Here is a 15,229-nt window from a genome sequence, read left to right as displayed (position 1 = left end):
CTGTCTTCTCCTTTTTCCTGATCATTCTGGCTAGAGGTTTATCAATTTTATTGTCTTCTCAGAGGACCAGCTTTTAGTTTAACTGATTTTTTAATATTTTTTGTTTTGTATTTCAGTGATTTCTGTTCTTTTGCGGGACTTTTTTTCCTGCTTATTTTTAGTTTAATTTGCTCTTTTTCTAATTTCTTGAGGTAGAAGTTGAGAGCATTGAATTTTGAGACATTTCTTCTTTATTTTTTTTTAAGCTCTTTATTGGAATATAATTGCTTTACACTGTTGTGCCAGTTTTTGCTGTACAACAAAGTGAATCAGCTGTATTTATACATATATCCCCATACCCCTCCCTCCCACGACTCCTTCCCACCCTCCCTGTCTCAGCCCTCTCAGTCATCACCCATCATCGAGTTGATCTCCCTGTGTTATGCAGCAGCTTCCCACTAGCTATCTATTTTACATTTGGTAGTGTATATATGTCAATGCTACTCTCTCACTTTGTCCCAGCTTCCCCTTCGCCCCCCACCCCGTGTCCTCAAGTCTGTTCTCTACATCTGCATCTTTATTCTTGCCCTGCCACTGGGTTCATCAGTACCATTTTTTAGATTCCATATATATGAGTTAGTATACGATATTTGTTTTTCTGGCTTGCTTCACTCTGTATGACAGACTAGGTCCATCCACCTCACTACAAATAACTCAATTTCATTCCTTTTTGTGGCTGAATAATATTCCATTGTATATATGTGCCACATCTTCTTTATCCATTCATCTGTTGATGGGCATTTAGGTTGCTTCCATGTCCTGGCTATTGTAAATAGTGCTTCAGTGAACATTGTGGTACATGTTTCTTTTTGGATTATAGTCTTCTTTATTAATATATCCATTTCCCGCTAAAAATTTTCCCTTTAAGAACTGCTTTGTGTGTATCTGACAGGTATGTCTTCATTTTCATTCAGTTCAGAAAACTTTGTGATTTTCTTTTTTCAGAGTTTTTTCTTTTTTCAGAGTTTTTTCAGAGATCTTTCTATTCTTAATCTCTAATAATTCCATTGTTATCAGTGAATATAATTTGTGTGATTTAAATTTTTTTTCAAGTTTTTTAATGCAGAATCCGGTTTATCTTGGTCAGTGTTCTGTGTGCGTTTGGAAAGAATGTGTATTCTGTTATTTATTGGATTGTCATCAGTGTCATTTAGGTCAAACCGATTAATAGTGTTGTTCAACTGTTCTGTATTATTACTGATTTTCTGTCTATATACCAATTATTGAGAGAGGGGTGTTGTCCATAATTTCCTATTTGTGTATTTCTTATTTCAGTTCTACCAGTTTTTGCTTCACATAGTTTGAAGCTCTGTTATTAGTGCATAAACATTTAGAATTATGTCCTCTTGATATGTTGACCATTTTATCATTATGAAATGGCCCTCTTTGCTGTGATAATTTTCTTTGCTCTGAAATCTATCTGATATTAAAATAGTCCGCTTTTTTCTTGATTATTGGTAGCATTATATCTTTTTCCACCCTTTTGCTTTCATTTGTTTGTATATTTAAATTGGGCTCCTTGTAGATAGAATATAGTCAGATTTTTCTTTTTATTCAGTCTGTCTTTTAATGGAGTGTTTACATCATTTATATTTAATGTGGAATATTGATACTATTTTTGCTATTTTTTTTCTAATTGCCTAATCTCTCTGTTACTGATGTTCCTTTTTTTTTCCTCTCTCTTTTTTTTTTTTTTGTTGAATAACTGAGCATTTTAATTATATTTTATCTCCTTTTTTGGCATGTTACTATACTGTTGTCCCTTAGTGTTCATGAGAGGTTGGAATCCATGGATGCTCAAGCCTCTTACATCAAGTGGTGTAGTACAATGAATGCAGTTGGCCCTCTATATGAATACAGTTGGCCCTCCACATCCTCGGATGTGAATATGGGGGGCTTACTGTATATTTATTGAGAAAAATCCACATATAACTGGATGCACTCAGTCGAGAGTCAACTGTACTTTCTTTTGCCTTTTTTAGTGATTAATTTATGGTTTATAGTGTACATCTTTAATGTGTCACAGTGTATGTTCAAATCTTGTCACTTCCTGTATGATACGTGTGTGAGTCAAAAATTATCCACACTCTCACTGTAGAATTTATTTTAATTAACTTTTAGAAAAGACAAATACATCATTTTTCAACATAATCTCCTTACTTTTCAATACACTTTGTCCATCTGTCAACAGGCTTTCATATTCCCTCATTAAAAAGTGTTTTAGGCTGAGCTGCGAGCCACAAATTGCACCACTGTCTTCACTTCTTCATCAGAAGTGAATCTTTGTCCTTGTAGGGCTGCTTTCAGGGGACCCAACAGATGAAGGTCCAGTGGAGCAAGATCAGGACTATAGGGAGGATGCTTTAACACCTCAAAACAAAGTAGTCCACGACAGACTTAGGTTTCGAAAAGTTTGTGGGAGATGGGCACCGAAACAACTCACAGAAGAGCATAAACAGAAGCATTTGGATATCTGCATACAAAATTTGGACTGATACTCTAAGGAAGGTGAAAGTTTCTTAAAGGGAATCATTATTGCTGACGAGACATGAATTCATCACTATGAGCCTGAGAGTAAGCGGCAGAGTATGGAATGGAAACATCCTCAATCGCTGACCAAGAAAAAGTTCAAAAGTCAACCATCAGCTGGAAAATGGATGCTTACAGTTTTCTGCGATTCTCAAGGGCGCGTATTGGAACATTATCAGGAAAAAGTTCAGCAATCAACAGTGCTCGTTACAGTGAGATGCTTATTGAAGAGCTGAAGCTTAAACTTAGGATTAAACACAGAAGACTGCTATCCAAGGGCATTGTGATCTTCAATGACAATGCACGTCTGCACACTTCTGCCCACACTGTCAACACTGCAAAAACTTCATTTTGAGATGTTAAAGCATCCTCCCTATAGTCTTGATCTTGCTGCATTGTCACCTGTTTGGTCCCCTGAAAGCAGCCCTACGAGGATGAAGATTCACTTCTGATGAAGAAGTGAAGACAGTGGTGCACCTCAGCTCAGCCTAAAACATTTTTTAATGAGGGAACACGAAAGCTTGTTGATGAGTGGACAAAGTGTATTGAAAACCAAGGAGATTATGTCAAAAAATGATGTATTTTTCTTTTCTAAAAGTTAATTAAAATGAATTCTACAGCCAGAGTGCAGATGATTTTTGACTCACCCTCATATAAGAAAGTTACAACAGTGTACTCTGTTTCTCCTGTTCCAGTATTTGAATTATTGTAGTCTTAATATTTACTTCTATATATGTTATTAATTCACAATACATTATTGTTTTTGACTTAAACAGTCAATTATCCTTAAAAGATGTTTTAAAAATAAGGAAAAAAGAGTTTGTATTTATCCATAGATTTGTCATTTCTGATATTCTCTATTCCTTTGTGTAAATTAAGATTTCCATCAGTATCATTTTCCTTCTGCCTGAGGATTTACTATAACATTTCTTATAGTGACGGTCTGCCAGCAGTGAATTCTATCTGATGAAGTCTTTATTTCCTTTTTTTGAAATTGAGTGTAGAATTTTAGGTTGACATTGTCTACCTTGTTACAGAAATGTGCTGCTGTCATCTGATTTGTACTGCTTCCCGGGAGAAAGTCAATTGTCATTCTTAACCTTTCCTCTGTAAATTGCGTGATCTATTTTCTCTGATTATTTTTATAATTTCTCTTCATACCTGAGTTTAAACGATTATGATATGCCTTGATGTAGTTTTCTTTATATGTCTTGTTCTTTGTTTACATTATGGTCTGTGAGTTTATTGTGCTCCTGGAAAAATTTTAACAGTTTAGTTCTTCAAATATGTTTTTCTCTCCCCCTTTCTCCATTCTCTTTCAGGGACCCCAGTTTCACATATATTAGACCAAGTGAAGTCCCACAACTCATTTAAGCTCTGGGTTTTTGGGTTTGTTGTTTTGGTCTTTTTACCCCCAGTCTTTTTTTTTTTCATCTCTGTGTTTCATTTTGTAAAGTCTGTTGCTATGTCTTCAGGTTCACTTCTGCAGTGTTGAGTCTGTTGTGAATTCCATTCAGTATTTTTCATCTTAGATTTTACAGTTTTCATCTCTAGAAATTTTGCTGCTTCTTGATCATATGTCTTTGTCTACGCATTCTATCATCTGTCATTTCTAAGTCTGTTCTATTATTGATTTTTCTATTCACTATGAGTTGTATTTTCCTGCTCTTTTGCATATCTGTAATTTTTTAGTGTATGTCAGACATTATGAATTTTATCTTTTTGGGTGCTGGATAATCTTGAATTCCTTTAAAACGTCTTGAGTTTTTTTAACTTATTTTTTTATTATTTTTAATTAATATATTTATTTAAATTATTTTTTATTTTTAACTGTTTTTTTTAATTTTTTTATTCTTATTTATTTATTTTTGGCTGCCTTGGGTCTTTGTTGCTGCACGCAGGCCTTCTCTAGTTGGGGGGAGCAGGGGCTACTCTTCGTTGCAGTGTGCAGGCTTCTCATTGCAGTGGCTTCTCTTGTTGTGGAGCATGGGCTCTAGGCACACAGGTTTCAATAGTTGCAGCCCGTGGGCTCAGCAGCTGTGGCTTTGTGGGCCCTAGAATGCAGGCTCAGTAGTTGTGGTGCATGGACTTAGTTGCTCTGGGGGACCTGGGATCTTCCTGGACCAGAGACCAAACCTGTGTCCCCTGCATTGGCAGATGGATTCTTAACCACTGTACCATCAGGGAAGTTCTTGAGCTTTCTCAGGGACACAGTTAAATTAGTTGAAAACAATTTTATTTTCTCAAGGCTTACTTTTAAGCTTTGCTAGGTGAGACCAGAGAAGACTTAATTTTGAGGCTACTTTCCCCCCGGTATTTATATAATATTCTTCTGAGTATTCTATCCAGTGCCCTCTGTATTATACGGTTTTCCACTAGGCTGGAGAGGAACACAAACTATTTCTGGTCCTGTTTAAAAACAGTGATTGTTTCACCTGCACTTTTCACGTGGTTCTATCCCCAGCTTGAGGTTGTTTCCTCATCTTAACTTAGCTGAGGACTCAAGGAGTACCCTCTACAGATGTCTGGCATTCTTTCTTTGCAACTTTCTGCTCACAAATTCTAGCCTTAAATTCACAGCTCTGCCTCTTCAATTCAGTGAGACCACCAGGCTCTTTTTGGGTTTCCCTTCCTGCTCTGTATCCTGAAAACTCTCCAGGCAGTGGCTAGGGTAATAATCATAAAGCTCACCTCATTTATTTTTCTTCTCTGAGATTACAGTCCTCAGTTGTCTGTTGTCCAGTGTCTGAAATTTGTTGTTTCATTTATATTGTCTAGTTTTCAATTGTTTAAGGCAGGAAGAGGATAAATCTGGTCCCTGTTACTTAACCAAGTCCGGAAGTGGAAGTCTTATGTACATACTATGTATCTCTTATCTGCCATATTTTTTCTTTTTTTTTTAACTTTCATTTTTTTTTAAAATAAATTTATTTATTTATTTATTTATTTAATTGGCTGTGTTGGGTCTTTTTTGCTGTGCACGGGCTTTCTTTTTAGTTGCAGTGAGTGGGGGCTACTCTTCATTGTGGTGCGTGTGCTCCTCATTGCCGTGGCTTCTCTTGTTGCGGAGCACGGGCTCTAGGCATGTGGGCTTCATTAGTTGCAGCACATGGGCTCAATAGTTGTGGCTCACGGGCTCTAAAGCGCAGGCTCAATAGTTGTGGCACATGGGCTTAGTTGCTCTGTGGCCTGTGGGACCTTCCTGGAGCAGAGATCGAACCCGTGTCCCCTGCATTGGCAGGCGTATTCTCAACCGCTGTGCCACCTAGGAAGCCCTGCCATATTTTTTCATGTTTTTCTTTTTCCTGGCATAGAATGCTTTTCCTTCTTTGATTAACTTTTTAACTCCTCTCAAGTCTTCAGATTTCAACTTGGATGAACCTCCAAGTTGTGGAGCTTTCCATGACCTCCACTGATAGAATCCCTTCCTATTCTGTATTTCAGTTTCGTTCCCTCAGTTTCTGGTACTTCTGTATGTAGTGCTTAATAATGGATTATTTGATTATTTCTCTCTCCCAATAACATGTCACAGGCATCTGCTAGGTATTTTATATATTTTACCTTATATAATTTAATCCTCACGGTACCTCACGAGGTTGTTGCTATCATGATCCCCACACAGTGCCAGTGCCTGGCTTGAAATAGATATTTTAATAAATTTATGAATGCACGAAGATAGTTGAAGAACATCCAGAAAAAAGTGATCAGTGTTGAGGGGGACTCAAAATGATGTCATGTTTGAAATTGTTTAAGGAACTGGAGATGTTTAGCCTGGAGAAAGAAGACTCTGGAACCTGAATACCATCTTCAAATGTTTGGAGGGCTGTCACATCGAAGAGGGATTAGACGAGTTCCCTATGGCCCCAAGGAGGTAAAATTAGGACTAGTGGTGAAAACTGCAGAGAGCTATTATACCTTCATAAAAGGGAGAATCTTTAACAAATAGGGCTCTCTAAAAGTAGAGTAGTTAGCCTTAGAAATTTCTTTTTTACTGAATACATTCACTGATATGTTGCATGTCCACTTAATACAGTCAGCTGTAATGTAACAGTGCTGGTCTTGAAGTTACACTCTCAGCTCTTTAAATCCCATCTCATGAGATTTAAGTATCAATTACAGAGTACCTGACATTGCTTAGCACAAAGTAAGCGCTTACTTAGTGCCCTTCCCCTTGGTGGCCAAACATTGAAAAGGCAGGTAATTTAGTTTACTGTTGAGAATTCGTCTGAGATTATATGATTTTTTGGAAAACCTTGGCTCATATGTCTTAATTTTATTCTTTTGTCTGGATGTCCTTTGTCATTTATAACCATGTTTGTGTCATGTCTATTAGTTATTTCCCTAAGTAATCTTAAAAATAATTGATGAAGACAAACGTGAGATGAAAAACATTTTTCAAATGTAGTTCTTGTGACTGTGAATGTAGGAAAAAGAATTCAAGCCCCCTGCTTAGTAGAGCATAAAAGTGTTCTTGTGTGCCAGTTCATTTCTTTCATTAATTTAGCAAATTGGTTTTGTGTGTGTGTTACATGCCAGACCCTTTTAGTCAATGGGGTTACAGTAGTAAATAAGTCAGGCCCTGTCTTAAGGAAGCTGCATCTCCTAGGAAAAACAAATAGTGAAAATACACTGTGGTAATTGTTATAATAGATTGAATGTGAGACTGGAGAGCCAAGCAGAGACTAGATTATGAACAGCTTTGTGATTAATATTAGAGTCTAAACTTTATCATAAGGGAAATAGGAAACCACTGGAGTTTTTAAAGCAGGAAAATGATTTGACCACATTTGTATTCAAAAAAATCATTCCATCTTCCTTAGTTGGAAATTAATAGATAATATGTAAAACTGAAAAATCAAGAAATAAAAGTACAAATGTGCTATTGAGAAACAAGGGGGTAAAGATTAGAAGAAATAACTAAAAGAATTGAGGGTGGTTGTTCTGAGGGCTCGGGAATCGGGGTAGGGAAGAGTTAGGTCAGGAACTGTTTTTTTTCTTCCTGTAAGCCTTGTAGAATGATTTGACTTTCTTCATCTACATACAGGGTAGCATAGTGGTTAAGAATATGGATGCTAAGGCCAGAGTGCTTGGGTTGAATCTTGCCTCCACTGTTTATAACTTGCTTAGTTTCTCTGTGCTTAAGTTTTCCTCTCAGTAAAAATGGTAATAATAATAGAACTTATAGAATTTTTGAGGATTGAGTTAATACAAATAAAACACTAAAACAGTGTGTAGTGTGTAATAAACACTGAGTGTTAGCTGTTATTCTTACATGTCTGCACAATTCAGGTATTGATATATAAGGAGAATAGACAAATTTACAGTCACAGTGGGGCATTTTTTAAATGTTGCTTTTAATAATCCAAAGAATAAGAAAACAAAAAAGTCAGAACAGGTATAGATTTCATGAACATGATTATTAAGATTAATCTAATGCACATGTAAGGAATGCTGTATCTAACAACTACAGAGTACACATTCTTTTCAAGAACACATGGAACATTTGTAAGATTGACCAAAGAAAGTCTCAAAGAGTGAAAATTATATAGATTGTGATGTCTATTCACAGTGCATTTAAGCTAGAAGTCAACACAAAAGATAATTTTAAAGTTCCTCATAAAATTAGAAATTTAAAAATACACTTCAGATGAACCCATAAGTCAAAAAAAGAATCATAATTAAAATTGGAGAATAATAACTTAAGGTATTATGGATCAAAATTTGGGGTGCTGTTTAAGATCAGTTAGAGTTTTACATGTGTATTTAAAAAAGAAAACCTAAAAATTTTAGGAAACTCAGGGAAGAAAAATAGGAGACATTTCAAAAGCCAAGTTCACAGGCAGTGGCCAAGGGCTAGCCCTATAAGCAAGCTAAAGATCAGGCCTGCTATGTTAACTTTTTCCAGCACACTGAGGATGTGAAACTATGGGGGCTTTGGTACACTGCCAGGAGGTGAGTATGTTAATACATCCACTTTGGAAAACAGTTTGGCATTATCTAATAGTTTACCCTGCATTTCCTCTCCTAGATATATGCACTGTAGAAACTACTACACATGTACCATGAGGCATATATAGGAATACTTGTAGTCTCATTATTGGTAACTGTCCAAAACTGTAGAATAGCTAACTTATGGTACACTATCACAATAGAATAGTGTAATATGATAGAATACAACATGAAATGAAAATTAATGAATAGCTACATTGATATAAGTAACTCTTAGAAGTGTTCAAAATGATCCTGTTTATATAAAGTTCCAAAACAGAGAAAACTTAAAAATATATTGTTTAGGGGTACACAAATAAGGGTTGTAAGACTATATAATACCCTGTTCCATACATACCATATTAAATGTTCAATAAATATTTCATAAATAAATGCATCAATTTTATCTCTGAAGCAGAAATGGTAAATACCAATTTAAAAAGAAAAGTCTAATAGAGAACAGACTTGTGGTTGCCATGGGGAAGGGATGGATTGGAAATTTGGGATTAGCAGATGCAAACTATTATATATAGAACGGTTAAACAACAAGGTCCTCCTGTATAGCACAGGGAACTATATTCAATATCCTGTAATAAACAATAATGGAAAAGAATATGAAAAAGAATATATATGTGTATAACTGAATCACTTTGCAGTATAGAAACTAACAACATTGTAAGTTAATTATACTTCAATAAAATAAATTTTAAAAAATAAAGAAGAAAAGTCTGGGTTTTATTATATATTGTAGGGAATAAGGATGGAAATAGTAAAGAGAGCTTGTGTTTATAAAGTTTCTTCTTACTAGACAAGCAACCCCTTTTCAGGCTTTTGTATTGAATATCAATAGTTGAAATATGGAAATTAAATAAACATCTATACATTAAACAAACATACATTAAACCAGCATGTGTATATGTGCATGTGTGTGAATTCCAAAAAGAAATGCTTGTAACCCAAAGGGTTCTGGAATTATTTATTTATACTGAACTCATCTTTCAGAATGATTCTGGTGAGAATCCATTGGAATGCCTCTATCTTCAAAAACTAGTATAGCATCAAGTTTATTAGTGTTGTTTCAAATAAACTCTTACTATTGACTTTGTTAGTATATGTAACTTTTTAAAATTGCCAGTGTGTATTTTTTGAAATTCCCATCTTGATACTACCTTGTGACTGTTAGGATGGATAACTTAACAAGGTCCTTTATATAATTTATCAGCTTTTATATTTAAAATAATGTTTGAAAACTGCTTACCTTTAAGTCATCTAAACTCCAAGAAGGGAACCAATTTTTTGCCTGATAAATCTTTTTCACAGTGAAAGGCTTCAAGTGGAGGTGGCAAACTCAAATGCCTGTGGTGGCCACTGAGGTCATAAATGAGAGCAGAAAGATGGGAACTGTGGCAAGTCTAGACCACATAGTCCTCCCTCTCTAAACAGGGCAACTCCTGCTCAACTCTGTAGCCATGAGGGAATGTGGACTGTGGTGCCAGATATTCTAATATTTCAAAATATGTCATGTATTTGGCAATTAATTCAGAAATTTTGAGCACTATTCAAGTGATCCAAAATAAGTCTGTGGGCAGAATATAGCTGCCTGGTTATTACTTTGCAAATGACTTTAAAAGAATATACAGTTTTGGTAAAATAATTTGTTTTTCATTGTGTTTTACATGTAGTCGACAGAGGTACGTTCTTGGAGACACAGCAATGCAGAAGATGGCCAAGTCCCATGTTTTCTTAAGTGGTATGGGTGGTCTTGGTTTGGAAATTGGTAAGCAGTATTTTTATTCATAATTTTACATGATGCTTTTGAGCAACATAATTTAAAGAATTTAATTCATTTCCCTTGTATTATTTTCTATAAAGGAAATTAGATCCAAAACCTTGATCAGATTCAGTTTTGATGGGGAGGGCAGTGGCAGCGGGAGCAAGGGTATTTCATACTGTTACATTTTTCCACAAGAAACCAGTAATGACTATCTTGCTTTTTGTGATGTTAATAGCTATTAATGATCTTTTTCTGTATCAATGAATTCATTATGGTAGAGCACACATACACACACGTTCATAACAGCATGTCTGGAAGCATATGCTGAAATTTTAAGAGTGATTATCTCAGTGTGGTTTGATTATGGAAAATTGTATTTTTTTCCTTTTGTTCATCTATATTTTCTAAGGAATCTATGTTTCTTAAGTAGTAAAAAAGTTTTTTAAAATTATTCAGCCAACAATGTGACCAAACTCCATGAAGAAATATCTAATATACAATTCCTAATATTAAGTTATTCCTTTTTTCCCCCCCCTTTATAGCAAAGAATCTTGTTCTTGCAGGAATTAAGGTAAGTGAGTAAACGTCTTTGGTAAGAAGAATTGTTTGTTATGAACTCTTTTTTTTTTTTCCCCCATCAGTAGTGCTAATATTATTTTCACTTTGGCCTAATTATTTTCTTCATTTAGTAGCAAGGTTGTCTTAATTCTCTATTTTCCTCTTTTTAAAAAACTTTTTATTATAGAAAATTTCAAAATTATCCAAAAAAAGAGAATACTTGTTTTTTGGGTTTTTTTTAAAAAGAGAATAGTTTTAGCAAAACCCCATGTATCCATCATGCACCTGCAGTTATCAGCTCATGGATAAATTTGTTTCATGTATCTTCTTCCCATTCCCCACTGCCCCCTAACTGTCAAATTATTTTGATATAAATCTCAGATATCCTATTATATCATTCTTAAATATTTAAGTATATAACTCTAAAAGGTAATAGAGCCTTTTGAAAACATAACCACAATATCACTTTCACACCTGAAAGTGTTAACAGTTTTTTAAAGATCATTGTTATTTTTAAACAAAACTTAGCAACTTAACAGCATTTACCTCAGTTTCTTTGGGTCAGGAATCAGGTGCAACTTAACCGATTCCTCTGAGGGTCTCTCACAAAGCTCCAGTCAAGATATTGTCAGGGGCTGCAGTCATCTTGAGGCTGAAGAAAGGATCTGCTTCCCAAACTCGCTCATGTAGTTATTGAAAGGATTCAGTGGCAAGATTGTGCCAGTTCAACATTCCCACTTCAGTTCCTTGCTGGCTGTTAGTCAGAGGTCACCCTCAGTTCCTTGCCATGTGGCCCTCTCCATACAGTGACTCACAATATGGTAGCTTGTTTCATCAGAGTAAGCAAGCAAAAGACAAGAAAGGGAATGTGCTAGCAAGATAAATTTCCATATTTTGTAACCTAATTTCAGAAGTGACATTCCATCACCAATGCTGTAGTCATTAAAACCAAGTCACTAGGAGAGGGGATTACACAAAGGCCTGAATATCAGGAAATGGGAATCATTGGGGCTATCTTAGAAGGCTGCCTACCACAATCATCAAGTATCTAGTTAGAGTTCATATTTTCCCAATGGTCTAATGAAAGAATTTTTCTTTAATTTGTTTTGTTCTAATCAGGAGCCCAGTAAAGTCCTTATACTAAACTTGGTTTCTTTGAATCAATAGATTGCCCTTCCCTGATTTTTTTTCTTCCTTGCAATTTACTTGTTAAAGAAATCAGGTCATTTATCACATGTACCTCCATTTCTGTATTTCTTGTAAACTGATAGTTATATCCAGAGAATCAGATTCAGATTTGATTCTTTTGGCACTGCTGCTTCACAAGTGATGTTGTGTTCTCTCATCAGGAGGGAATAATATTCTGTTATCTCTTTTTGTGATTATTACTACCTATTAATGACCATTGCCTAGACTCATTGTTTTATTGGGCTGTGATATTTTAATTCTTTCATTTCTATTTCATTTATTAATGGTAATAATATTTTAGAAAGAAAAGTTTCCATTCATCACTTCTTTGATTTCACTAATAGTACTTGTGTAACAGGCAGGATAAATACTTGATTTTCTCCCTTTGTTTACTACTTTTCAGAATCACTAGTTTCCTATCATCCCTCAACAGTGACCAGTGAAACTTGTGCTGTATGTGTGTATGTGAACGTCATGATGGATTTAAACATATTTGATGTGTTTTCAGCCATTGTACTTGTTATTTTCATTGATGCTCACATTGTTTCATGCTTTCATTGGGGAATCTTCTTCAAGTTCTTGAGTCCTTTTGGCACTACCCCAGTAGTCTTTGATTGTCACCGACTGTAAAGTCTTATCAGTAGACAGAGCTAAAACGTTAATCATGAATGAACACTGAAATTTCTGAGTTTCAAGTTTAGGATTATAGGGTATTTACTTCTTAGATTTTACATTTGTATCTCTTCTCTTACTATAAGGTTTTGGGTCTTGATGACATGAACCTGATTACTTATTTGCTTTATCCTATGTTATATCCTACTTGTCCATGACATAGTTTTGGAATAGCAATTCCAGCATTATTAATAACAATATGATTATCAAAAATAGTTTAAGGTGATTTTTTTTATCCTTAGTATCCCATCTGGATTTGTCAGACAAATTAACTGCTTTCTTAAGTCACTTTAAATAATTCCTTTGTGTAGTTATGCAACAAATTCAAATAGATGGTTTTGTCCATTTATTCATTTTACTTTGGAATTTTATGGATTGCTTTTTTAAATTTGATTTAGTTTTACTGTTATATGAGACATATAACCCAAAGTCAGATTTATAAAGCAAATTATATTCAGGTAAGTCTAGCATCTCTCTACCCTATTTCCTCCCTCCCTTATTAGATCACCTTTTTTTAATCTGTTTTTAAATATAAGCAAATACGTACATGTAGACATGCAAGTCTGTATGCGTGTAAAGTGCCATACTTCTACTCTGCTTTTTATCACATGCCAGCATATCACTCCATAGTGATAAATATATTTTTTTCATTATTTTTTAATAGCTGCATGGTTATACATTGTGCTGATGTATCATACATAATTATACCCAGTTCCTCATTTGTGGACATTTTGATTATTTCCAGTCTTTTGCTATTACAAATAGTGCTACATCTAATACTCTTGTACATATATATATTTAATATTTTTTCCAGTGTCTTTGTGATAGATTCTTAAAAGTGGGATTGCTGTATCAAAGGAGAAATGCACTTGTCATTTTGCTAAAGATTGCCAAATTTTTTTTCCATTGAGGTTTTGTGCTACTCACATTCCCACCAATAATGTGTGAGAATGAATGCCTGATTCACTTCAGTCTCACCAGTAATAGAGCATATTATCAAATTTTTGGATTTATGCCATTCTAATGAATGAGAAAAGGTATTTCATTCTTGAGCAAGGTTGAACATGCTTAAATATTTTAAAAGGCCCTGTGTATTTCTTTTTCAGTATATTCCATGTTCATACACCTTGCCCCTTCTATAAGATTTGTGGCTTGTAATATAAGTTAAAAATATATTTTTCCAGTTAGTCAGTTATCTTTCTTACTTTGAACATGACCATTTGGAAATGTTAGTTTTATGTACATTTTTAAAATTTTTGTATGTATGTTGATCTATATAACATGCTACTTTCCTAAATTTAAATTCTCTCACTGTTTTTTAAAGTAGTTTTTCACATAACATAAAGGCACCCTCATAACGTAAGTGCGTGGTAATATGCCTAATTTATTCATTTTTTAGAGTCAACTAGGGTTCAGTACTATCTGAAAAATAAAAATACACATACACACACCTACAGCAAACCTATAGTAAAATTTCCCAGTATTTAGAATTGCAGAATGACCATTGTGTTAATTATTTTTTACTTTATTGAGAAGTTATTGATAAATGTCATAAGTGGAAAGTATTACTTATTGTCATCAATATACAAGCTATTAGTAGCTAAAAAATATTGTTACATAAATGTCTCTGTAACTTGGAATTACAATTTTACTGTGTTAAGTAATCAAAACCTGCTTTTAAGATTTGCCTTATCTCACTTCAGAATTGAATAATGAAACTATATTCAAGTTAATGTAACATTAATCTCTACCAAAAAAATCATATAGTGGCATTAAAAAACTGTTACATTATAAAAAATACAATAATAATAAAGTAGTTTTCCATGAACTTTTCTGGGTTTCCACATGTATATAGTCATATCATTTGCAAATGAATCTAACTTTATATCATTTCCAGTTTTTAGGACTTTAATTACTTTCTATTGTCTAATTACACAGGATAATACTTCCAACCCAGTGTAAATAGTATTAGACATAGTGAGCATCCTTGTCTTACTCCTGACTTTAACAGATATTTTTCTCTTTTTTGAAGGCACTTACAATTCATGATACAGAAAAATGCCAAGCATGGGATCTAGGAACCAACTTCTTTCTCTGTGAAGATGATGTTGTTAATATGAGAAATAGGTGAAGATAAGATATTTTGATGTATTATTATAGGATTTTTTTTTTTACTTTTTCAGTTACTTAGAATATTTTCTCTATCCAGAACACCAGTTCAGTCATAGTTGTTTAACTCATCACTGTAAATTCACTCTTCCGTAGATGAATGTTTTGACATTTATTTATATTTGTCAAAATTTTAATACATTCACATTGCTATGTAGAATTGCATTTCTTAAAGATTGTTTAAGTAGGTCTTTATTATTGCTGAATCATTAAGAGACTTAAGGAGCATTGACATATAAGGGTACACTTTGAGATTGTGTGACTTATTATGGAATATGACAGTATGCTACATCTCAAGATTGTATAGTAAAA

The 15,229-nt window shown here is 34.2% G+C and overlaps 1 protein-coding gene across 3 annotated transcripts in view; it reads left to right on the top strand.

Annotated features, from left to right (window-relative positions):
* The window catches only part of UBA6 (ubiquitin like modifier activating enzyme 6), an 84,054-nt gene that overhangs the window by 14,015 nt on the left and 54,810 nt on the right, over positions 1–15,229 (top strand). For all 3 annotated transcript variants that reach the window (XM_057726409.1, XM_057726408.1, XM_057726410.1), the window contains exons 3-5: positions 10,239–10,333; positions 10,873–10,901; positions 14,781–14,875. In XM_057726409.1, coding sequence (XP_057582392.1) covers positions 10,239–10,333; positions 10,873–10,901; positions 14,781–14,875 — 219 coding nt within the window. The remainder of the gene's footprint in view (positions 1–10,238; positions 10,334–10,872; positions 10,902–14,780; positions 14,876–15,229) is intronic.

Source organism: Hippopotamus amphibius, chromosome 3 (assembly GCF_030028045.1).
Source record: "Hippopotamus amphibius kiboko isolate mHipAmp2 chromosome 3, mHipAmp2.hap2, whole genome shotgun sequence".
Classification (NCBI taxonomy): Eukaryota; Metazoa; Chordata; class Mammalia; order Artiodactyla; family Hippopotamidae; genus Hippopotamus; species Hippopotamus amphibius.
The sequence above is the reverse complement of the archived record's forward strand: the minus strand, read 5'-3'. Positions and strand labels throughout refer to the sequence as shown.